We start from the raw sequence: 24,288 nt of genomic DNA on the forward strand, positions 1-24,288 counted from the left end.
TGGGCCTCCATCCCCTTTCTGCATGATGAGGTCAGCAGAGGACAGGGCTAGCTCAGTGTTTCTTAAGACATGGCTCACATTTGTTTTAGGTACAAAGCGTGTGGCTACATCAAGTAGCATCACTCATTTCATTACGGACCAATAAAAACACCATGAACGGCTGGCAGCGCCTGAGAATGACATTTGAGAACAACTGTCTAGAGATCAGTATCTTTCAAAGGTGAGTAATGTACACTCCTTTATATAGAAAACCTTCTTGCAAGACTCCAAAAGTATGTCCACGGACCTCCAACAGCAGTGGTCCCATGGACTGCATTTGCAATAAACCTACTTATTCCATAGAAATATCTTTTAAGTGTGAGTTTAATGGCAAATATATATTTAATCTAAATATATATTTAGATTATCATCCAAAGTAAAAATGCTAAACTTTAAACTGTTCGTAGAACTGGCAGATCCCTGAGAATATCTCCAAACACCTCAGTTTGAGAAGCAGGTGTAGATGTCCATAAACCAATGGTTCTGTTTCTCATGAGAAAAAAATCTTAAATTACAGCCAGTGGGATTGAAGTAAGATGTGAAGAGCTAATCTAAGTAGTGTGAGGTGCCAGGTAGCACAGCCCACGGCAGTGATGGGTCTGCTCCTTGGGACAGAGACAGAGGGTCACTGCCCTGGATAGTGGGGGCAGAACAGTCACAGAGGCAAGGGCAGAGATGGCTGAGATCACTTTTAGTCCTGGGAATTCTTAGTTATGTTTCCCTGAACCTGTGAGATGAAAATTTGACAGGAACGAGATAAAACATGCAACTTTTCTTCCTGGAGTCACTTCATGCACTATTCCTACAAGCGGGATCCCATGGAGGTCTGGGTAAGGAACTCCAAGGGAATGCCAATGATTCTGACACACAGCGCCATCCTAGGCGCCCACAAAGAAATACCAAAACTAGAAACAGTTTCCTGAGCTGGGTCAGACCCCAGGCCTGGCCACAGGCAAGACCCAAACATCAGAATCCCTCAAGCCACTGGGCTCCATGCTGCTAAGCCTGGCCTGCTCCCAGCTTGGGAGACGTGAGGGCAATGACGGAAGGGACAGGGCAAAAGAGTAAGCCCAGCAGTGTTTGCAGAAAAGCTGATCATAACCGGCAGAGCTCTGAAGGCTTACTCTGTGTGACTGACCATGACCGTGACTGCGTGACTGTGACCATCCCCTCCCTCACCCCGCAGTGCTACCTCGGAGATAAGCAGGGAAGCAGAATGCAGAAGTGGGTCTATCTTCAGCCTACAGATGGAAGGATTTAGGGAAAAGATGAGTTCCCTGGATTATAGGATCAAAGACAAGCGATGATAAAGTCTTGAAGCATCTCTCTTGGAAAGCCCTTTAGTCAGACCCTGTGGAGTCAAGGACAGATCAACTGCTTCTCCTGCTGGAGGGAAGGGCCTGGACAAATGGCCCTTAGACTCACAACCTGTCTGCAGCTGCTGGGCTATTTTATCCACTGTCCACAGCCTACAAGCTTTTCCAGGTTATAAAAATATTTGAAATCTGAAAAAAATCATTATTAACTCCCAAATACAGAAAGAAACCTGCAAAACTGAAAGCAATTTGCTTCCTTACATGTCTGCAAAATATAACATGAGGTTAGCTAGTCAACTGGAGCTCAAGTCTTACATAAATTACATTGACTGTGGGATGCAGGAACGGTTCGATACACTTGCTATGATGGGGGGCAGAGCCTACAAAGGTTTTCCTAATGACCAGGTGTCACGTTCACCCCTCTCTTGGCTGGGCTAGCCAACCCGGCTCCCTCTTTCCTCCCCTTTCATCTCGACTCTTATCCCTCATCCCCCTTTTTCTTGATTTCCCAATTTCTATTTCACCCTCGCTGCCACTGTCCACCACAACTGAAACAGATGCCCCAGGAATCTCCCACCAGCCTAGGCGAGCAGCTCAGCCCCTACCCCCACTCCCATGAGGAGTCTCAGCAGCTGACCCCAACTAGGCCATCGGAGCTCTGCCCTGCTCTCTGTGGTCCAGCCTGGCAGCGAGGGACGGACCCCAGGCTTGCCCGGGCTGGGCTAGCATGGGTGGAATCTTAATGGAGTCAGGAACCAGGAGGCAGTGTCATGTAGCTGTTAAGAACGCAGGCTTTGGAATCTGGCAAACCTGGATTCAACTCCCCTGTCTGCTGGGTGACTTGGGACAAATTGCTTTGTCTCTTTGAGTCTTAGTTTCCTCGCATGTAAAATCACACCCATCATTATTAAAATTGGGTATGAATTATCATACCAAAATTATTATGCCCATAATAATAGCCTTTCTCACAGGGCACAGAGGGCAGTCATGAGGCTTTCAATGGAATAATGTATGTTAAGCTTTCACTTTCCATGAAAACAGTAATAACAGCTAACACTTCTACTGAGCATTTCTTGTATTCCAGGCCACATGTATTTCTCCAGGCATTATTTCAAGGAGTCTTCCCACTGATTCCATGACAGAGGTCCTATGGATCACCCCTGTGCTGTAGATAAGAAATTTGTCGCTCAATTGACATATATACACTACCAAACGTAAAATGCACGGCTAGCAGGAAGCTGCTGCATAGCACAGGGAGATCAGCTCGATGTTTTATGACAGCCTAGAGGGGTGGGATAGGGAGGGTGGGAGGGAGGCTCAAGAGGGAGGGAATATGGGGATATATGCATACATAGAGCTGATTCACTTTGTTGTACAGCAGAAACTAACACAAAATTGTAAAGCAATTATATTTCAATAAAGATGTAAAAAAAAAAAAAAAAAAGAAAAGAAATCTGTAGCTCAGGGACTTTAAAGACCATGCCCAGGATCGCACAGAGCTGGGATTCTCATATAGGCAGGTCTAACCCTCACCCCACACATACCGCCACCAAAAGGGTAGCTTTACAAATCATTTTTGCAATGGGCAATCCAGCAGAACACTGACCTAAAGATCAGAAAACCTGGGTTTGAAACAAGGTTCTACCTCTCCTGCAGGTGTAACGTTTTGAGCAGCCCTTCAGCCTCTCTCAGCCTATCCCCCTGTGTGTGAGTGAAAAATAACAAGACCCAAGTTCTGCTAACTGCACAGGATTACAGCCAGCCTCAGATCGGATGCTGGATGTTAAGTGCTGGGTGGACCAACACGCACTTGGCAAGCATGTGATGATGAACCTTTTTTACCCCATGCCAGCTAAGTGTCTGTCCAAGCTCTATTTGAATACTTCCAGGGACAGAAAGCTCACTACTTATTTTAGTAGCTCACTCTGGTTAGAAAGCTCTTCCCTTGGCAAAGTCCCCGAGGACTTGCCTGTAACTCCATCCCACCAGCCCTGGCCAGGTCCTCCACTGCCCTGGCAACTGAGAACGATCCTTGCAGTCTCCCACACTGGCTGCTGAAGATTCCTAAGGCTGGTTTCCTTGCTCCTGCCATCCTGCCCTGGGCTCCCCAACCACAGAAAGAGGCAGATGAAAGCAAGAATGTTCTTGGCTTGCACGGGCTCCTCTCCTGCTACTAACTCTTCCCCTGTTCCTTCTTACCAGACTCCAGGAGTCTGATGAGGAGATGATCCAGATCAAAGACAGGATGTGGAAGATGCCAGAGACACTGTCGGCTGCTCTGACCACTCACACTTCCTGAGACCCCTGCCCTCTGCAAACATCTGTGATGCCCCTGCTGGTCCTGCCACCGCTGGCTGGCACTCGGGCTCTGGTCTCAGGGTCACGTGGACTTTGCCCTGCTGTCGTCCCTTGTTTGGCCCCCGCCTCCCTGCCCTAGCAATCCCCGGCCGCTCTTGTGCCCGTACCTTAAAAGACTCCAGGAATCCCCCATGGCCCCCATTCTCAAACTTGTCCTCTTCTGGGCCCAGTCCCAGCATGGCCTGAGTGTGGGCGTGGAGTTCATCGTGAAGGTTGTCCAGGAGGGCGGCCCTCGTCCGGTCCTGGAAGGGAAGAGGGTGGGGGCTGTGAAGCTGGCACTGACGACAGAGCTGTGCCCTCTCCCTGGGGGGCTCCCGACACCTGGCCCAAGGGCTGTTCTTCTGGCCAGCTGCATCCCGGCAATGGTATGGACCGATATCCAGGCTGAGATCCGCTCTCACAAATGCTGCAGCTAACACTACAGCTCCGGGCCAGGCCCTCTGCGCTCTTCCCTCTGCCTCTTCTCCCTGGGCCATCCTGCCCTCCCATGGCTCTGCCCTGATGACTCCTAGCCCAGATCTCTGCCCCGGGTGCCGCCTCCACGTACCCAACTGCCCGCAGCTCTTCTCCATCCAGATGTGCGTCCAGGGCTATGTATACAGCCTCCAGGGGGCGCCATTCACACAGACCAGGACCAGCCCTTTCCACAGCCCAGCCTTTGCAGGCACCTCCAATCAGCAGGTCCAAACAGATCTCATCTCCAGCGGTCCCCATGTCAGCAAAGAGCCCAAGACAAAGGCCCAAGAGCCACCCCACCAATCCCACTTACCCCTACCCTTATATACTGGAGTCCATCAGGTCTTCCTGGTTCTGACCATTTCCTGTGCCTGGTGTTAAGCACACTGTCACCGTCTCTTTTGGACTCCTGTAATAGCTTCTAACTGGTCACGCTTCCTGCCCTCCTCGCCTTCAATCTACCCTCTCTCCCACCTCCTCCTGAACTTTATTAGGGACTCATCACCTCTAGTTCTAGTTGATCGGACCCAACTAGCATCTCTAGGTGGGCCTCCCACCATTCCAGGCCCCACATGAATCCTTCTTAGGCCACATCCAACCCTCTGCAGCTCCCTCACAAAGTCACGCTCTGAATCTGCCTGGCCTTTGCTCATGCTGTTTCTCATGCCTGGAATAACCCTCCCCACTCTTTCCTCCTGGCAAAAGGTTCATCAGATATCCAGACTCAGCAGCTCAAGGGCCACCTCTTCCAAGAAGCCTTCCCTGAACACACCCTCCATTCCCCATCAGCAGAAGCAGCCTCTGTGCTGGTCTCCATCACAGTCCAGCTCACGGCATCATACCTGTCTCCCATCAGCCTATGAGCTCTGTAAGGGCAGGAACTGTGCCTCACATATCCCAGTATCCCAGGGAACAGAACAGAGCCTAGTACACCTAGTCTCAATAAATGGTGATTGGTGAATGGTTGACTAGACCTAAAGTTTGGATGGAATTCCCGCAAGAAGAAAGAGCTCCATATCAACACAAGGCTGAAGGCTCAGAAGGGCAAAGATGGTGCTTCCCCACCTTAAACAGCCCCCAAGAATAGGCCTCCAGGAAAGGCTGTCCAGGAGGGCAGGAGGAAGATCAGAAACCGCGCTCTCACCTCCAGCTTTGCAAACTTGTCTGACTTGCAGCAAGCATTCTCTGCATTGGTGAGCTTGGTGAGGAGAAACTCCCTGAACTCTGGGCCCTGGAACAGACAAGACACCCCACCCTTAGCTGTTGCCCAAAGGGCTTCAGCCACAGGAAGAGGTAGGCAGAAGAGGGGGTCTTGGGAGAGCCCCTGAAAGGTCCCCTTCCGACATTTCATCAGTTCTAGCCCAGCCTAAGCCCACCTGCTAAGACACTAACATGGAAACCAGCTTCCCTGGTGCTGGAAAAACCAACCCTCCACACCCACAGTGGCATTTCCATGACTGGAAGCCCATCTGTGCCCAAGCCTCCTGGTACTGGAGCATGGCATAAAAACCCTTCTTTTAGCAGAAAGGCAACCCCAGTATCAAACACCCTGACAAAAGGCCCTGTGCTGGGCCAGGCTGGCGGCACAAGGAGAGGTGGGGAGAGACCCCAAGTGAGGAGATTCCCCAACCCTGCTGAAGGTTCTCCTAAAGCTCTAGTCCAATTCAGCGTCCCTGCAACCACTGACACTCAGGTGTGAAAACCTGGAGTCTCGGACATGAGAGGAGCAGAAAGGAGAATTTCTTACCTTCTGGAAAACAGGGGGGCTGGGCAGAGGTGGGCCGAAGGCCGGCACGTCTTCCCGTGCGGTGACTGCGACCTGAAACGCAGAAGCTCGGTGTGGGCCAGGAGGGAGGAGACCCAAGCTGAGGATGACAAGAGTTCCAAGCCCTGTTCCTAGGGGACCTACTCCCCTTCTCCCTCCTCCCCTTCCCGGAATACAAATAAAGAACCATCATTGGCACACCTGAGTCACTGTTCCTAGAAGTGGGGCTGGATGGCATGGAGCCATCCCCATACCCTCATCTGCATTCCTGGAGGCCGGAAGCAAGTTTGGCAAGACGACTGGACAGGGCTGAAGAGCAGCCTGGAACCCTAATTCTAATGTAGTACAAGAGCCCAGGAGATGCTATCGCATTACCTCATTCGACTGGGATGCTAATCCTACAGAGAAGGCACCAGCAGAATTATTAGCCCTGGATTCCTGATGAGGAAACAGATGCCCAGAGCCGTGGAGCCTCAAAGGCACACAGGAGATCAGCCCCGGAGATGAACTGAGAGTCCAGAGCACCCCGACCCTGCTCTGGGATTCTTTCCGACAACACTGACTCCCAAACCTGGCCAGACGTCAGAATCACTTCAAGTGTTTAAAAATAAATACCGATTGCATGGGCTCCACCCCAAACATACTGAATCAGCAGCTTTGGGGTGGAGCCAGGAATCTGCAACCATTAAATGCACCCAAGAGCTTCTGTGCGGTCAGTGGACTGGTGTTTGGGAGCCCTGGTCTCAGACACAAAGGGTCGGTCAGGCCGGGCAAGGCTGGAACTAACAGAGCGCCAGGGCCCGGCCTGGGAATTGGGGGTGGAAGGACACCAAGGCGCTCTGTGTGAGGGTCTCCCAGGCTCAGGACAGGCCCCACACCTCCCTTTTCGCTCTCTGCACGGAGGTGCCCTGTGTCACCTGTTCTCAGCCCCCAAGGCTGCAGGCCTCTCTGGAGACTCTGCCCTCTCCCTTCCCTGGCGGCTGCTGACGCGAGCCCAGCCCTGGCATGCCGCCAGCCTCCCCAGCCTGTGAAGTAGGGCAGATGCAGAGTCTGCCAGACCGGGTGAGCAGGCAGCTCGGAGCCAGGCCAAGGAAAGGCCGGCCAGGGTCTGCAGGGGAAGGGAGCGGGAGAGGGCTGGTCTACATGACTTTCTCTCCCAAGTGCAAGACTGTCCCCATGGCCATGGCCCACACGGCAGTGCCCGGAGTCAGGAAATGGTACGTGCTTGGCTGACGTGATTTCTGGCTGGTTCCAGCTGCCAAACAGTTCCCCCTCCACCACCCACCGTGCACCCGTGGCACAAGTCAAGAATTCCACCCACGGAGCCAAAATTGGGGGAGAGGGAGGGGGAAGGCCACTGACGGGCTGCTGGCGAGGATGAGGCCAGAGGCCAGGCCCAGCTCTCCCCTCTTCCCACCCCGATGCCCCTTCCTTCTCAGGCTCGCATTGGAGTAGTCTGTGCCGACCGGGTAAGGAGCTGCAGATAAGCTCTTAAATCCACCCGAGTCTCCCAGCCAGACGTGCCCACGAGCCCACTGCAGCAGCCGGGTCAGACAGGCGGGAGACAGGATCCTTCCTCTGATGGCGACTCTCTATCCCCACGCGCTCCCTCTCCTGACCCCTTTCCAGCGAAACACCTGGGCCTTTGTTGTTCCCTCCTCCTGGGGACGGTTGGGTTGCCGAGCTGAAAGCAGAAGCTGCTTGAACACAACCTCACCTTCCTGTTTTCTAAATCCAGCCAAGGCCTCCCAGCAGGGGTGGGGGCAGGGCTTAGAAAGACAGAGGCAGCAGGTGACTGGGGAAGAGACTCTTCAAGAACTGGAAAGCGGAAGGAGACAGGGGTGTGTAAGTAATAAGAATACACCAGGGAGGCGGGGAGCCTCTGAGGACTCCAGACTTCATAAGATCCCCACGTCTGTCCAAGCATGGCCTGGAAGCCTTAGAGAACCACAAGGCTGCTCAAGCAGCAGACCAGTAGTGAGGGAAAGAGGGCACCTGGACAGGAACCCGCCTCCGGGGTCTGCTTCGTGTAAGATTCCTGACACCTTTGCAGAACTTGAGGAGTCGGGGTAGGATGAGCTCAGACAGGGTGGGGAGAGGGTCCTAGCGACGACGCAGCTGTAATTTCCTTCCAAGCTAGCAGGATGGGGATGGAATTCACATCTGAAACATAGTTCCATGCGATGTTTCATGCACACCCCAGATCGTGGGTCCAAGTTCCCACCTGCTCTGACAGCTCTGTGATGAAGACCACAGTCAGACCTGGACAGGACCCTGGTTCCACTGTTTCTGGGCTCCGTGGCCTCGGGCCTTAAGAAACTTGAGCTCTGGGCTTCCCTGGTGGCACAGTGGTTGGGGGTCCGCCTGCCGATGCAGGGGACGCGGGTTCGTGCCCCGGTCCGGGAGGATCCCACATGCCGCGGAGCGGCTGGGGCCCTGAGCCACGGCCGCTGAGCCTGCGTGTCCGGAGCCTGTGCTCCGCAACGGGAGAGGCCACAACAGTGAGAGGCCCGCGTACCGCAAAAAAAAAAAAAGAAAAAAAAAAAAACTTAAGCTCTCAGCCTCAATTTACTCCCCTGTAAACAGGGCCAATGGAGGCCTGCCTGGCCAGAGGCTTGGGAGAATTCAAGAAGACTGCTCATAAGGGCCTAGCACAGTGTCCAACGCAGATCAAATAAGAGGTAACCACTGTCACTCAATGTTTTTTTTTTATTTTCCCTGCTGACCTGCACCTAATAAAGTATACCTGAAATACTAGAGTTCCCCCAAACCACTTTCTAATCCACACACACACACACCCCTCTTTCTCAACTCCCCTTCCTTCCCCTCCTCAGCATGTCAGAACTGGAAAGAGCTCAGAGATTGCCTACTCCAATTTCCTCACTTCACACAGAAGGCAACAGAAGCCTGGAGAGGGAAGGAACTGGCCCAAGGTCACACAGCAGTCAGGTATAATAAAGTATACCTGAAATACTAGAGTTCCCCCAAACCACTTTCTAATCCACACACACACACACCCCACCCCTCTTTCTCAACTCCCCTTCCTTCCCCTCCTCAGCATGTCAGAACTGGAAAGAACTCAGAGATTGCCTACTCCAATTTCCTCATTTCACACAGAAGGCAACAGAAGCCCGGAGAGGGAAGGAACTGGCCCAAGGTCACACAGCAGTCAGAGGCAGGGTCAGGACCAGAACCCCAGATTCTGGAGCCTCTCGGTCTGGGACACTTTCCTGCACATTCCCACCCCTGTCCTTCACACCCTTCCTCTTCTTCCCTGTTGTTTGTCCTCCCCACTGGGAGCCCCCTGGGGCACTGCCCAGCCCCCAAGGAAATCTCGCCCTCCTTTGCCATAGCCCCTAAGCGTGCAGGGGTCAGCTAAGGTCCCGTGTCACCTGGACCCCCCCCCCCAGGGATCTAACCACGTCCTCCTCAGCCTGCCCATCACTGGGGTGCTGCTGGGGCCGTGGATGGACAGAGCTCTGGGGAGCACCTTGAAAGGCTGATCTCCCTCCCTGCCCTCTGCCCCCCGACCCAGCCCCACTCACAGTCTTGCCCTCCAGCTTCGATGTTTGCCTGGCAGGCGGAGCCCAAGGTCCCACATCACAGGGACAGCCCCGCTCTCCCTGTGAGCTCTGCTTCTCACCACCTCTCTGAGGACAATGCTTTCCCCTGGACCAGAAACGGTGGCTAGGGAGACTTGGTAAAGACTTCCGGCAACAACGCTGGAGGTGGGGTGGTGCTTTCTTGGATCTCTGATCTTTCTCTTTCGTATTTTCCTACTCTACAAAAGCTCTTGGAAAGTGGAGAGGCAGTTAGCTGAACTCCATTTCCTATCAGGAACTAAAAGCAAATACTAGACGTCCACGAGAGGCCTCATTCTGCCGGCAGAGGCCCAGCAGATGAGCCACACGTACATACATGACTGCCTGGAAGGCCTCGGGTGCCCTCCTATCACACAGCTTTACTCTGAGGATCCGTCTCTGCCACCGCTGGCTGTTAAAAGAACCAGGTGGCTGTCTGAGTGACCCACTGGCTGAACTGCCTCACAGCCTCTTCTGTCCCTTCCCTGAAGCTGGTTCTTTATGTCACTTCCAAGTGCCCACACAGTAGGCACTGAATGAGGACACTTGCTTCCACCAACAAATTAATCAACCCGTTGTTTGAAATGAATGTCCCCGTTGGTGAAAGCCTTGACGGAAACACCCAAACCATGGCTTCTCCAACTTTTCAGCTAAGACTGCTCAGTGACACAGGAGGATGAACGTGGGCATATAAAGGAATCAGCTGTCCTCAACAAGAGACAGTGGGGTTCTTTGGTTCTGTTTTGGAAGCCTCCCATTTGGCTTTAAAGCTGATGTGAATTTTGCACTTCATACACCTGGGTTTGTGCTGATATAACAATCATATAACATCATTTTTCTTTCCGAAAATATTCAAGCAAAATTGATATGCTGGAAAGATGGCTATGAAGTGGTATGGCCTCATGAACCCCAGGGACCAGCATTGGCCTAAGTTATTATATAGGAAACATTTCAGGCCTATGGTTTCCTCTTCCAGGCTCCTTTTCCCTCTCCCTTACAAAAGTGGTTCCTAACACTGTGGGGAACAGGGAGTTCTCTGAGAATGTGAGCTGTGGCTTCTCTCCCCAGAAAACACAAAGAAGCATGGGAACTCCACATTTTGCACTTATCTACAAGGAATACATAACAAAACCTATCTAACATCCACTTTAAAAACCCTGCCTCAGTCTATCTCCCTTGGGTCCCACGCCCCCCAACACCACTGTGATACAGAGAAACTGTTACCCAAGAGGTTGGAATTGTTCCTCATGGAGAAGCAAAGGAGAGGGTTAGTGACACAGCCATCGGGAGGGGACAGGGTGAGGGCAGCTGACGCTCATCTACATCCGTGAAGATTCTGAGCCAGTGTGAAAGCCCGCTAAATGGGTCAGGAGGTTTAGACCCAGATGCTCACAACCCCACCTCCCTGGGAGTCTTCAAATTAAGATCATTTGCCCAGAATGGCTAAACCAGAGGGGCCCACCCAGCGGCCAGGGTCTACCCTGCTCTCCACCCTTCTCACCATGAACATCTCTCCCTTTCCTTCCTTCGTCTGTCACCGCTTTCTTCCTCTCCCCTTTCCTGACAGTCCTCTCCACTTTCTCTTCTCTGCTCTCCTCTGGCTCTGCCTCGCTCTAGCAAATGGCATTACCAGATTCCACCTAGGGACACGGGGTGCTTCTCAACCCTTGAGTTAGAGGCTGGGAACCTGAAGGCAGCAAGATGGATGAGGTGACCTCAGAAGGCGCTCTCCAAGAATCTAGCTCGCAAACCCCAGAAACCCGAGAACTCGTGGGAAATCTATCACGTTTCGGAGGATGGTCTGAGGAGCCACTGAGACGTGGTGTTGCTCGATGTCGCTGATTCCATGAAGTGTGGTGAGGTGCCTGGGCCCACCACCTCCTCCGACGGGACTTTCTCCTTACCTTGTAGGATGGGGTCTCTGTGCCCTCGTTCTCAGCCTGCACAACAATGTAGGCATGTAAGAAGTTGGAGGCAATCATATCTGGGACAAATGGTGTGTTTTCTTCTTGGAAGATGATGGCCACAATGTCATTCCCAATGTGTCTCTTTCTCTGGAGCTAATCAGAAAGTGTTCCATTGTTATAAGCCAGTTAGGAACATCTTGAAAACAGAATAGGTCTATATAGGAAATTCCTCATTATTCTATCGTTATACATAAACCCCAGAACACTGAGACCTCTCTCTCCAAGGAGCTTTTTCTTTCAATCTCTAGAAGCCACTAAAAAGGAAAAAAATGAGGAAAATGTCTACGTTGTCAGGAAGAGGCTGGCAAGCTTCTTACTGAGCTCTATAGTACGTAGAGGTAGCCCTGACTCAGGACTCGCGGAGACTAGTTAAAAAGTGAGGCCGGGGACTTCCCTGGTGGCGCAGTGGTTGAGAGTCCACCTGCCAATGCAGGGGACGCGGGTTCGTGTCCTGGTCCGGGAAGATCCCACATGCCGCGGAGCGGCTGGGCCCGTGACCCATGGCCGCTGAGCCTGCGCGTCCGGAGCCTGTGCTCCGCAACGGGAGAGGCCACAACAGTGAGAGGCCCGCGTACCGCAAAAAAAAAAAAAACTGAGGCCGGGTTTTGCCCTGGGAGAGCTTGTAATTGATCTGGGAGAGACACAAACACAGGTGGAGCCACCTGAGAACACTAACAAAGCCACCAGCCAGCAAATGCTAAATCAGCCACTACCCACAAAGTGCCTGACACTATGGGGGCGGAGAAGAGGGCAAAATCAAAGGCCTGGTAGCAATCTGAGAGGGCTTCCTGGAAGAGGAGACTGGGAGAGAAGGGAGCGCTTGATGGAAATGTGGATGATCGGGAAGGAGGGGGCAGATCATCCTATACCAGAAGGGAGAAGAACCATGCTCAGAGAAATACGGGCAACCTGGCTTGGTGGAGGTCATGGGGGAGAGAGAAATACAACTCCGATTCAGCATCCCAAGCTCGGCCAGGTGCTGTCACAGGTGGTCTCAATCCCCAAGCACCTACTGTGTGCCAGGAACCATACTGGGCTGTTCCCATGCAAGATTTCAAATGTTAAGGCCCTCTCGTATACCAAATCCAGGCTAGGTGCTTACCTACACTTTGTTCCTTTATTAAACACCTACTGCACGTAAGCTCTGTTTCCCACTGAGTTTCTCACTTACTGAGCACCTGCTGTATACTAAGCCCTGTGCTGGGCACTTTTACAAATTGTCTCACTTATGGCACACACATCATCCTATTTCTTAGGAAGAGAAATTAACATGTATTCAGTCCTTGCTGAGAGCCAAGCTCTGTGCACATCCCACTTAACAGGTGACACTGAGAACAAGCCAGGCAGGGAACGGTCCTCAGTCTTAGGCTGGGGCAGCGGGTGAGGGAGGCCGCGAGGGAAAAGAGCTGAAGGTAAAACACTGCGAGAAAACCTACTTTGGGCACAAAAGGAATCCTGCTCCTATTTGTTTCTGGAACATTCAGTAGTTATTTTAGAGCCAAAATGCAGTCTCCTTTGCCAATTTCCTTTTTTCCTAAGAAGCTAGGCACTATGTTTACAATATTACATCTGTGCTCCCTCCTGGGCTCCCTGCTCAGAAACAAATGGGTCCGAGTTTGGTGAAAGGCCTAGCTTCCTTCCTTATCTTCCTGGAGACTGAAATGGTACAAAGAGTGGGACGGGGCAAATGGGACCACAGCCAGGGACCAGCTGCTGGTTTCAGGGCTCGATGAGAAAAAGAAGCCAGGTCCTCCCCAGGGATGTGCAGCTGTCAGAAGCAGCAAATGAGAGGGAAAGGAGGAATACACTGGAAGCAGAGGTCTCATTCAGGGTTCTCCAGTCAAGGAAAAGGCTGGATTCCTGCCCACGGCAGGTGTCCTAAGAGGTAAGGCTGTATGACTAGACAAGCTGGAGAGGGGTGTGGGGGTGTCACATGCAATAACCAGCTTGACGTCTCTGGGCCAGGAAGAGTGGCCTGGACAGTGAACAGACATGAGGTAGGAAGCCTGCCACAAGCCGGGCATCGTACTGAGCCCTACAATCAGAACCTTATGTGATCCCCACCACAACCCTCTAATGTACATGGTGTTATCCCCATTTTACAGATGAGGCAAATGAGGACACAAGATTACCAGCTTGCCCAGAGTCACATACCCCTCAGTGGCAGAGCTGGCTTCAAGCCACCACCTGTAGACCACGTCATGTACTCTTTACCACCAGCCTACACGATCAGGGCACCTGGGCTCTGCTCACAGCTCTGCCCCTGATCACCTGGGAAACAGTCTTTTAACCACTGTTTCTGCATCAGTCACAGTGGGATAACCAGGAGCCCTGTCCCGCCTCCCACACAGGCTGCTGACCTGCGGCCTTGGTGGAATAACACAGTAGTTCAGGTTTTGATAAAAGGAACAAAGTTGAACAGACGGGCTTCTTGATTATGAAAATGGGGAAGGCGGCCTCGGTTCTCCAGGGAGACCAGACGCAGGCTTTCACCTCACACGCCCCAGGCTCCTGAAGCCATCCTGAACCCGGTTACCTGCTGGGTGTCTCCCTCGGTAAACGGCAGCTTTGTGGAGACGTGAAACATGATCTCCCTGTCCCGGAATACCGTGTACACTGATTCCACCCCCGTCTGTCCATGGGTCACATCCAGGCCTCCTCGGAAACTGTCAGGGGAACGGGAAAGTGCCAGGGGAAGAGAGAGAAAGAGAGAGAAGGGAAGTGGGCAACTTGGTACAATCTTCCCTAAGGACACGGGGGCAGGAGAATGAGAGAAGATGTGGAAGAGTTGAGGGCAGAGAGACTATGATTCTGGGAAAGCAGATAAGGCTCATCTTCTGAGCAGATGAGCCCTGACTTCTAACCGTAAATTACTATTTCAAAGACAAAGGCAGGACCTCCATTCCAAGCCTTGGCTGTGTCCCCTCCGCTCCATGGGAAGAGAGGTCGTCCATCCATCCACAACCCCAGACAAATGCCGTCCCAGCTGCTAGTGGCCCCCAAGGCTGGGCATAAGCCTTTGATCTCTGCAAGGCTGTGTCCAGGTCCTCAGCCCAGAGCCAGGGCAGCCGTCCATCCTTTTGGATGGTGGTGAGCCCCACAGGAGTATCCGGAGTCAGCGAGAAGAAGGGACAGATGCTTGACGTCTACCCAGCCAGTCCTGGATATGGAGACCCCACCACAGCAGCTGGGAGGTATCCAAGGAGGTCCCTTCTCTGGCTGCCTCCTTGCAGGCAGGAAAAAAAAAAACGCTAAGGAACTGGGTGGGCTTCTCAGAGCTGCCCCTCCTTCCCTTATAGAAATTTGGCTGCTAGCCATGGCTCATCTTCTTCAGCAAGGAGAGTGGGATACATGTTCCTTTAAGAAAATGAAATAAAACAGATCCTGAACATCAGGTCCCCCCAACCTCAAGCACTATAATACAAGCCAGAAATGTGCTCAGCCCCACATGGCAGAAAACATATGTGGCCAGGAGTTAGGTCCATTCAGGTTCTAGACCAGCTTCTGCCGCTAAGTCAGCACATGACCTCGGGCATATCGCTTAATCTCTTCCAGGCCTCAGTTTCCTTTCTCTTGAAAATAAAGGGATAGGATTACATGACCTCTGGGGTCCTTCCTGGTTTTAATATACTTTATTTCATCAGTTGCAAGATGGAACATTTTTTCCCATTTTAACCTCTCTGAAATCAGGATATATCTTATAAGGATGGCATCTCAGAGCCAATGGAAGGTGGTATAATAAGAACAATAGCAATGACGACCAGTGCTTACTGTGCGTGGCGCTGGCCTAAGTGCGTCACGTGCACTATCTATTTCAATTCTCCAGCAGGCTTGTGGGGTCAGTACTATCTTTGTCTCCCTTTTTACAGACAAGGAAACTGAGGCTTGCAGAGGCTAAGTCACTTGTTCAAAGTCATAGAGCTAATTAGTGGCAGAGATGGGATCTTGACCCACGTGTGACTGGCTCCAGACAGCGGTGATGACCTCGAAGGGGGAGGAAGAGGAGGAGAGAAGGGAGCAGAGGCAATAAGTGATTATCAAGCACCTACTGCATGCCAGACACAGAGCTAGTGCGTTCACACGTGTTAGGACATCCTGGTAATGCGGCTGCTGAGGTGGGAAACTGAGGGCTCAGCCGTGTGCCAGCCACAAGGCAGAGAACAGGCTGGCCAGGTCCGAAGGCCCTCCCGAAGTGTTGCCTTTGTCAAGGAACATCAAAGGCCAGAGCTTTCCAAGAAATAGCTCCAATATTCTTTCTGTCCGCTTAGAGAACCACACACTGTTGCATAGGTTCCTGCCAGAGGGATTACGGTATTTGCACCAAAACTCTTAATTAACCATACTTTTTGTGTCTTATCTAAAATGGGTCATTTCCCCCAAAACTACATAGGGTCCTCTTTCCGGAATGCCTAGCAGGTGAGTGACCTGCTCACCTGGAAGGGAAGGTGGATTCATTTCACTCTCAGTCTGAACCAACTGTAATTAGGAAGGCAAATCTCAGGTGGGACGATTTCATCATGCATCCTAAGGGCCAAAGTCAATGCCTTTCAGACCATCTGCCATTCAGGATTATCCCCTGTACCACCGAGTCCTTCGAGGTGCAATCAATGAGTGTCGATCATTTGCTGAAAAATAATCCCATGTTCCTTGTGCGTGTTGTTAACTCTCACATGCAACCCCCTGAAACTCTGCAGTCAGTCCTCCCCCTTCCTCTAGGGCCTCATCAATAGGGGCAGAGCCATCACTTGGCTAAAACCCACCCTTTGAAGTCCTGCAGCGTGATGGTGTCTCCCAGCAGGTCTAAGAACTCCTTGAAAGCTGGGCTCTCCTCACTGTTCCCAAACAGCTCCTCCTCCAGGGTCTGAAAGAGAAACAGAATAAGGGGCAGAAGTTCAGAAAAATAAGCCTTCTCGTTGCCGCCAAGAGAAGGAATGTGTCCGGATACCTGGTCCCTTTTTTCCTTTCCCCATCCCCCTCATTTGCCATCCAGTGGCTCTGTCATCCACGGGAGGAAGGACTAATAGAGGCTCACTCAACAGAGCTGGATTTGGGGGGCTGGTTAATGAGGACTTTCTATTTGAACCAAAGCTGCTGCTCAGTTTAAAAAACAAAAAGAAAGGCAAAGCTGAAGCAAAGAATTCTTAGACTTGATACCAAAAACCAATCCAAAAATGAAAAATTAATGGTTGGACTTCTGACAAAGGACTAGTATCTAAAATACATAAAGAACTCTGAAAACGCAATAGTAATCAAAACCACAATGAGAGACTTCCCTGGCGGTCCAGCGGTTAGGACTCCACACTTCCAATGCAGGGGGCACGGGTTTGATCCCTGGTTGGGGAACTAAGATACCGTGTGCCAAGAGGTGCAGCCAAAAACAAACAAACAGACAAAAAAAAAAAAAAAAACCACAATGAGATACCACTCACACCATAATCAAAAAGAAAGACAATAAGACGTGTCAGTGAGGATGTGGAAAAATCAAAACCCGCTTATGTTGCTGGTGGGAATGTAAAATGGTGCCATCTCTTTGGAAAATAACCTGGCAGTTCCTCCCAAAACTAAGCATAGGGCTTCCCTGGTGGCGCAGTGGTTGAGAGTCCGCCTGCCGATGCAGGGGACACGGGTTCGTGCCCCGGTCCGGGAAGATCCCACATGCCGCAGAGCGGCTGGGCCCGTGAGCCATGGCCACTAAGCCTGCACGTCCGGAGCCTGTGCTCCGCAACGGGAGAGGCCACAACAGTGAGAGGCCCGCATACCGCAAAAAAAAAACAAACAAAAAAACTAAGCATAGAGTTACCATATGATCCAGCAATTCCACTCCAAAGAATATACTCAAGAGAAATGAAAACAAAAGTCCATACAAAAAAAACTTGTACACGAATATTAGTACCAGCATTATTCATAATAGCCCCAAAGTAGAAACAATCAAAATGTCCATTAACTAACAAATGGATAAACAAAATGTGATATATCCATACAATGGAATATAATTCATCCATAAAAAAGAATAAAGTTCTGATTCATGGCACAACATGAATGAACCTTGAAAACATTATGCTAAGTAAAAGAACTAGACATTGAAGGCCACATATTATGATTCCATTTATATGAAATGTCCAGAACAGGCAACTCCACAGAGACAGAAATAGATTTGTGGCTGACAGGAGCTACAGAGTATGAGGGTGATGGGAGTGACTGCTAATGGGAATGGAGTTTCTTTTAGGGGTGGTGAAAATTTTCTGAAGTTAGCGGTGATAGTTGCACACGTCTGTGAACATACTACAAACCACTAAATTGTATACTTTATTGAGATATAAATCACATGCAATTGTGAATTGTATGGTATGTCAGTTATACCTCAATAAAGCTGTTATTTAAAAATTTTAAACTCAACAGTAAAAAGAAACCCAATTAGAAAATGGTCAAAAGACATGAACAGTCATTTCACTCAAGAGGATATGCAAATGGCAAGTAGGATGTTCAATTAGAAAAGATGTTCAATGGCATTAGCTGTTAGAGAAATGCAAATTAAAACCATAATGAGATCTCACTACACATCTATCAGAATAGCTAAAATGAAAAATAGTAACCACACCAAATGGTGGCAAGGCTATAGAGGAAATGGATCACTCACACATTGCTGGTGGGAATGTAAAATGGAGCAACCACGCCAGAAAACAGCGTGGAAGTTTCTTACAAAACATATAATCACCACACAACCAGGCAACGGCACTCCTAAGTATTTATCCCAGAGAAATGAAAACTTCTGCTCACATAAAAACCTGTATATAAATGTTCACAGTGGCTTTATCCATAATAGCCCTAAACTGGAGACAATCCAGATGTCTATCCCTCAATAGGTGAATGGTTACACAGACTGTGGTACATCTAGGTATACCATGGAACACTACTCAGCAGTGAAAAGGAACAAACCATTGATACACTCAGAAACGTGGATGAATCTCGCTGAGTGGAGAAAAGCCAATCCCCAAAGGTTATATACTGTATGATTCCTTTTATACAACATTTTTGAAATGACAAAGTTCTAGAAATTGGAGAACAGATCAGCGGTTGCCAGGGGTTAGGGACTGGAGCCGGGGAAGGGAGCGTGGAGGCAGGAGGGAGGTTAGCATGGTTATAAAAGCATGAGCCACACCAGGATCCTAGTGTTTGGTGGAACTCTTCCGTATCTTGACTGTGGAACCTACATGTGTGATAAAATTATATACGATGACTCACAAATGGATAAACAAAATGTGATATATCCATACAATGGAATATAATTCACAGACATGCCACAAATGAATATGTGTAAAATTGGGGAAGTCTGAATAAGATCTGTGGATTGTATCACCATCAGTATCCCAGCTGTGATACTGTACTATCATTTTATAAGACATTACCTTTGGGGGAAACTGCATGAAGGGTACACAAGATCTCTCTGTATTATTTCTTATTAATACAACAGCATGGAAATTTACAAATATCAAAAAATTAAAAGTTTAATCATTTTTTTAAAAATAGAAAGCAAAGCTGAAAACAGGAGCAAGCTCTGCAATCGTGACAGGCTTAAAACACTGAGTGGCCCTGCCTGATCAAAAGGTTCTACCCACAGCGGCAGGCTCTGCAAACAGCTGAAGGCTCTGCAAACACCCATAGATGGCAATGAACAGCTGAAGATGACACAAAGACACTCCAGTCTGTGCAATCCCTTTAAGGAGGAAGTCTCCAATAGGTGATTCTTTAACATCTCCTTAATGCCTGCTTTATAAGAAGAAAGAACCGACCTCAGGTTCTAAGCCTTCAATAGGAAACAGAGTCTAGCTAGATTTCAATAACTTAATTTTGTTTTTTTACAGTATTTCTTTTTAGAATTACCTTCATTTCATGCAAGTGATACTAATTTCCCAGTAAGAGTAGTGACATAAAATATCCTTTAAAAATTGAATTTAAGGTGAAAGAAAACTTTAAAGAAAAGTAAGTAGTTAGTGGTATAGGTGCAATAAAAAAATGTAAGGGTAGAATGACATGATCTTGGATGTGGTTTGTGAACGTCTAAAATTTGGGAAACACTGCTTTCTAGCAGGGGTCAGCAAACTATGGCCTGGGGGCCAAATTGGGCCCGCTGCCTATTTTTATAAATAAAGTTTTATTGGAACATGGCCAGGCCAATTCATTTAGTATTGTCTACGGCCGCTTTTGAACTGCAAAGGCAGGGTTGAATAGTTGCAACACAAACAGTATGGCCCGTGAAGTCTAAAGTATTTACTATCTGGCCCTTTACAGAAAAGGTTTCCTGATGCCTGATCTGTCACATGCCACGAAGGCATCCCAACTCTAGTCCAGCATGCTGTATGCCCCAGGTCATGAAGCTAGGGTTCGGGAGAATAGCTGCTTCTAAGCAACATACATCTTCTCCTGAGAAAACAATCCAGCTTATGCTCTGGGGTGTGCACCTCTCTCTAGGAATTACACCCAGATTGGTATGACTGACTTTATTTTTATACTGGCCTTGAACGTGACCATGGACTCAGGGGAAATGTTCTTAGTCGTTACTGTATCCTCCACAGGCTTAGCAAAGTGCCTGACGAACAGATAGTTAGATGGGGTTTATTTATATCCTAAAACCAGCATAGGGCTTTCACGCAACAAATGTTCGTATATAATCCCCCCAATGTAGGTTTGCACAACAACAATCCAAATATTTTAAGAAAAGACTTTTATCTGCCGGGGCGACCCCACCTTGCCTCAGCGGTGTCAGGTACATAAAGAACATACAGACTCCTTCAGACTCCTTCTCAGAGGTGGATGGTTAATGTTCAGTAATTATAACTCTGCTGGAATATTGGACTGTAATCACCTTATGAGATGTGCTTTGGTAAATTTCACAAGCAAGGAACTTTAATTAGTGGGGCTGTATTATCAGAGCTGTACAAAATAAAAATGCAGTATGTGAAAATAATTAGAGTGGCTACTTGAATAATTCCCTTAAATTATAAGATTTATCTGTGCTGGTCTTTCAGCTCCACAAGCCTTCATTAATCAGAGTGTTTTTAAGTGAACACATGCCTCTTGTGGTCTAATATCTTCAGACAAGGAAGTCCGCTATCATCCAGCTGAGAAACACACTGTCACGCAAAAAAGATGACACAGATAATATTGAAAGATATTATCGACCTACCACTCACAGGGTCAAAACTTTGATTCATTCATTCATTCACATAACGAAAAATTGAGTGTATTTATATAAACACCCCATGCTAGGTTCTTGGATGATACAAAGATGAAATAGGTGTGGAACCTTCTTCCATACAACCCAGATGAGGAAATACCGGTGTGTTCAGCAGACGACTTCTCAGGATGCTAATAAAAGTTCATGGTAGGAGGATAGAAAGTTTGTGGTCAAATATGTATGGGAACCACTGAGTTCAACAAAGTTATAAAGAGTTCTCTACTCTGGGGGTTCTCAGAACCTTTAAAATGTTCCCACACAACTGACCACACCCACCTCCCTGGAACTCATCTGTTCACAGAGTACCTCACTGGACTAGTGTCTCATGGAACGCACTTTGAGAAACACCATTCTGGTCAACTGACACCAAAGCAGCACGTGAGTGCTACAAGAGATAGAGGAGTACTACGTACTGGCAAAATTTTTAACAACCTCCTCTCCAAAGACAGAAAACAGAAGCCCTGGTGTTTGCCCATTTCCATGGTGTGAATACTTCCATCGTGGCTGATTTCAAGCTACTAGGGTGACATCAATGAACACAGAGCTGGGCAGAGAGCATACAGCTGATGCCAGGACACTACTCAAGTCTGGGGAGCAAAAGCTAATTCCCAGCCAGGAGAGTGGTGGGCAAGGAGAAAGCAGCCTGTGCTCATGCATTCCCTCCACCCAGTCCGACTTTTCTTGTGACGAACAGCTCATTGTTAAATATAAGTGGAGGGAGCCAGGAAGAATTAGGATTCACTGCATGAAAAGCTACATTACCATTTAAGGGATCTGCAGGCCTTTTTGAGAGCAGCAGCCCACCTTGAAGATTCTACCACCTCCAGTCTAATTCATATATGAAATGTGGTCACTGTGTTCAGAGTATTTAAGAACGTAATGCAGGGCTCCTGTGCTTGGGGGATGGGAAAACAAAAGTCCCCAGGGAGAAACCACAGGACCTAGTGACCAGTATGGATTCGTGATGCTTACCTGCCTGGCTTTTTGATAAATGACCCCAAATTTGAAGGTGTTGTTGACGTCATGCTCATCGTAGGACACGATCATTTGGGAGGCCTGGAAAATGTGGGAAGAAGAAATCAGATTATTAACTTGGAGGCAAAATGAGGAGGCAAGTGGAAGGGGAAGCACCCATTTTGGTGGAGAACATGCCCCCCTGATATGAAACATCCACACAGGGAGGAAGAGAAAGGGTGAAGTCCAAAGTACACGGTCGAGATGCAACTCCAAAGGTCTCAGCTGTTCCCAGCCCCTAGGCTTCCGCCAGCGGTGACCAAACCTCTGGATCACCCATTCCATTTCCCTCCAGATATGCCAGCCAAGGCCTGGACACACAGGCAGTCCAGCAGGACGCGGGGAACTGACTTTACCCCAGTGTTCTATCTGGGGAGTAAAAAGGGCAGCTGGGACCCCAAAACCGGTCAGCGAGGATGATGCTGGCTCCAATTCCACCTCTAAGCAGCAGTGTGATTTTGAGCAAGGCACTGCTCCTGCCCAGACGTCAATCCCCTTTGTCCATAAAATAAGAGGTCTCTAAGGTGGAACATACGCTAATTCAATATGCAAAGAAAAAACAAACAAAAAAACCCTGACCACTGGTTCCATCGAATTTTCTATTGTGCTTCAAAGAGTTGGTCAGAAACACTAAGCTCTCATTTTGAATCCACTGCTTTCACCTGTGCAGCTTTGAGTGAGCCACTTAACTTCCCTGGGCCTCAGTTTCCTCATCTGTTTCTTTATTATTAATTATTATTATTATTATTATTTTGCCATGCTGCACAGCACGCGGGATCTTAGTTCCCCGACCAGGGATCGAACCTGTGCCCCCTGCATTGGAAGCGTGGAGTCTTAACCACTGGACCACCAGGGAAGTCCCACTTCACCTGTTCAATGAAGACGTGTGGCTGTGAAGATTCAGTGAGATCAAGCACATGAAGTGCTGAGCACACAGCAGCTATTATCATCATCATCCATGTAAACCCTCCAGAAAGATCAGAGTTGGACCAGCTTGTTAGGAAACACAAGAGTTGGGGACTATTGGGATGGCCTCTGCAATAAAAAGGAGGGATTCGACCACATGTTTTGCTACAGGAAGAACAAACCAGGCATGACTTTTTGGCCAGAGTATGTGGCCCATGTCAGGTTGTCACCCCTGACATATCTCTGTGTGGCTCTCAGCCGCCTGAGGAAATGGACACTTCTCAGCTCCCCCTGGAAGAACAGCGCTGCCCGACCCCAAAGGGCGCCCCCCACTCCCGCCTGGGATGAGTCAAAGGCTTGGAGCAGTTGCCCTGCCCGGGAAGAGGCACCCGGTCATGGACACCTTCCAAGGAACATTCTAAACTCTGTGAATTGTAAAAACACACACACATCTCAGCCAGATTAACATCCCAGCCGGACGAAGCAGTCCTTCCAATCTAGAAAACATGAAAATACAGCTGCTCTCCCATTATTACCAGAGCCGGAGGCTTTCCAAGCTATAGAGAAAACTGCAAAAATGAGAGTCATCAGGTTCTCTCAGTGGCTGTGATTTGACAACAAAAATTGCCAAACTTGTAGTTAAGTTAGGGCTTTATGATGGGGTTTTGATGTTTGGTTAAACCTCACAAATTCAGCTTTAATTATAAAGGGGAGGGCAGTCTGAATGATAGAAAATATTCCATGGAGCACAGCATCTTACTGGGAAGCGCCTACAGATGCTCGGTGGGGGGGAAAGAGGCGTCTGAGAGAAGGGCTCTGGCACATTCTCTGTGCAGGAGAGGACCCTGCCATTAGCTCAGCCCCCGCACGGGGCCAAATAGTGTGTCAAGCCCAATTGTGAAGATATGAGGCTTCATTCCAGGGGGTTCTGGGTATCCCAGCCAGGACAGGACCCCTCTCCCCTCATCAAACGTCTCACCTCCTGGTTCCTGGCTGTCAGAACCGGGACTCGGAATGGACTGAATCAGCGCCAGCCAGCCTGCCCCAGCGAGCCCCAGCCGGCCCACGGTGGATGCTCGGAAGCGCTGCCCTGCTTCCACGGCCTCTCCCCAGGCCCTGCGGGCTCGTGAAGCAGCAGCCAGTGCCCTGGGTCTCTTCCTATGGCCTATTTAAAGCGATTCACTGTCCATGGGTGATTAAGTCCTCTCATGGCATAATTGCTCTTGAGCGGGCTTGGGAGTTTGTTTGGTTATTATCGCTCTTCTCCCCACCCACACCCCGACATCAGAACTGGGGTTAAGTTCAGGCCAAGCCTAAGGAAACTGTTAACAGAGAACCAGCCAAGTTTATTAACTAGGGGGCCGGCGGAGGCTTGTAAGGCCTCAGACCTGTAGTAATGTTGGCAACAGGGAGCCGAGGTCTGGCCTTTTATTTCTTAGTGGGGTTCTTTCTTCTGCCCGCCTCGCCCCCTTCCTGATGGCTGACCAGGTCTGCAGCAGCCCCCCAGCTAGAGGCAGAATCACTCCCCAGCCCAGCACTGGCCTCAGGCAGGTACAACCAGACTGAGAAGCTGCACCACTGCTCCCCGTCTGCCACCTCCACACAGCTGGGGACCCATTCTAGCGGGCTGGGGACCCAGGCATGGCTGAGG

The 24,288-nt window shown here is 49.7% G+C and overlaps 1 protein-coding gene across 6 annotated transcripts in view; it reads right to left on the reverse strand.

Moving 5' to 3' along the window:
• Window positions 1-24,288, reverse strand: part of RAP1GAP2 (RAP1 GTPase activating protein 2) — a 186,907-nt gene that overhangs the window by 20,227 nt on the left and 142,392 nt on the right. For all 6 annotated transcript variants that reach the window (XR_004347654.1, XM_032617539.1, XM_032617538.1 and 3 more), the window contains 7 exons: window positions 21,690-21,773; window positions 16,243-16,343; window positions 14,019-14,148; window positions 11,420-11,575; window positions 5,917-5,988; window positions 5,314-5,400; window positions 3,821-3,955 (listed from right to left, as the gene is read on the reverse strand). Coding sequence is in view for 5 of the 6 variants with exons in the window: in XM_032617539.1 (XP_032473430.1) it covers window positions 3,821-3,955; window positions 5,314-5,400; window positions 5,917-5,988; window positions 11,420-11,575; window positions 14,019-14,148; window positions 16,243-16,343; window positions 21,690-21,773 (765 nt within the window). In the remaining variant the exon portion in view is untranslated. The remainder of the gene's footprint in view (window positions 1-3,820; window positions 3,956-5,313; window positions 5,401-5,916; window positions 5,989-11,419; window positions 11,576-14,018; window positions 14,149-16,242; window positions 16,344-21,689; window positions 21,774-24,288) is intronic.

This window comes from Phocoena sinus, chromosome 20 (genome assembly GCF_008692025.1).
Source record: "Phocoena sinus isolate mPhoSin1 chromosome 20, mPhoSin1.pri, whole genome shotgun sequence".
Taxonomy (NCBI): Eukaryota; Metazoa; Chordata; class Mammalia; order Artiodactyla; family Phocoenidae; genus Phocoena; species Phocoena sinus.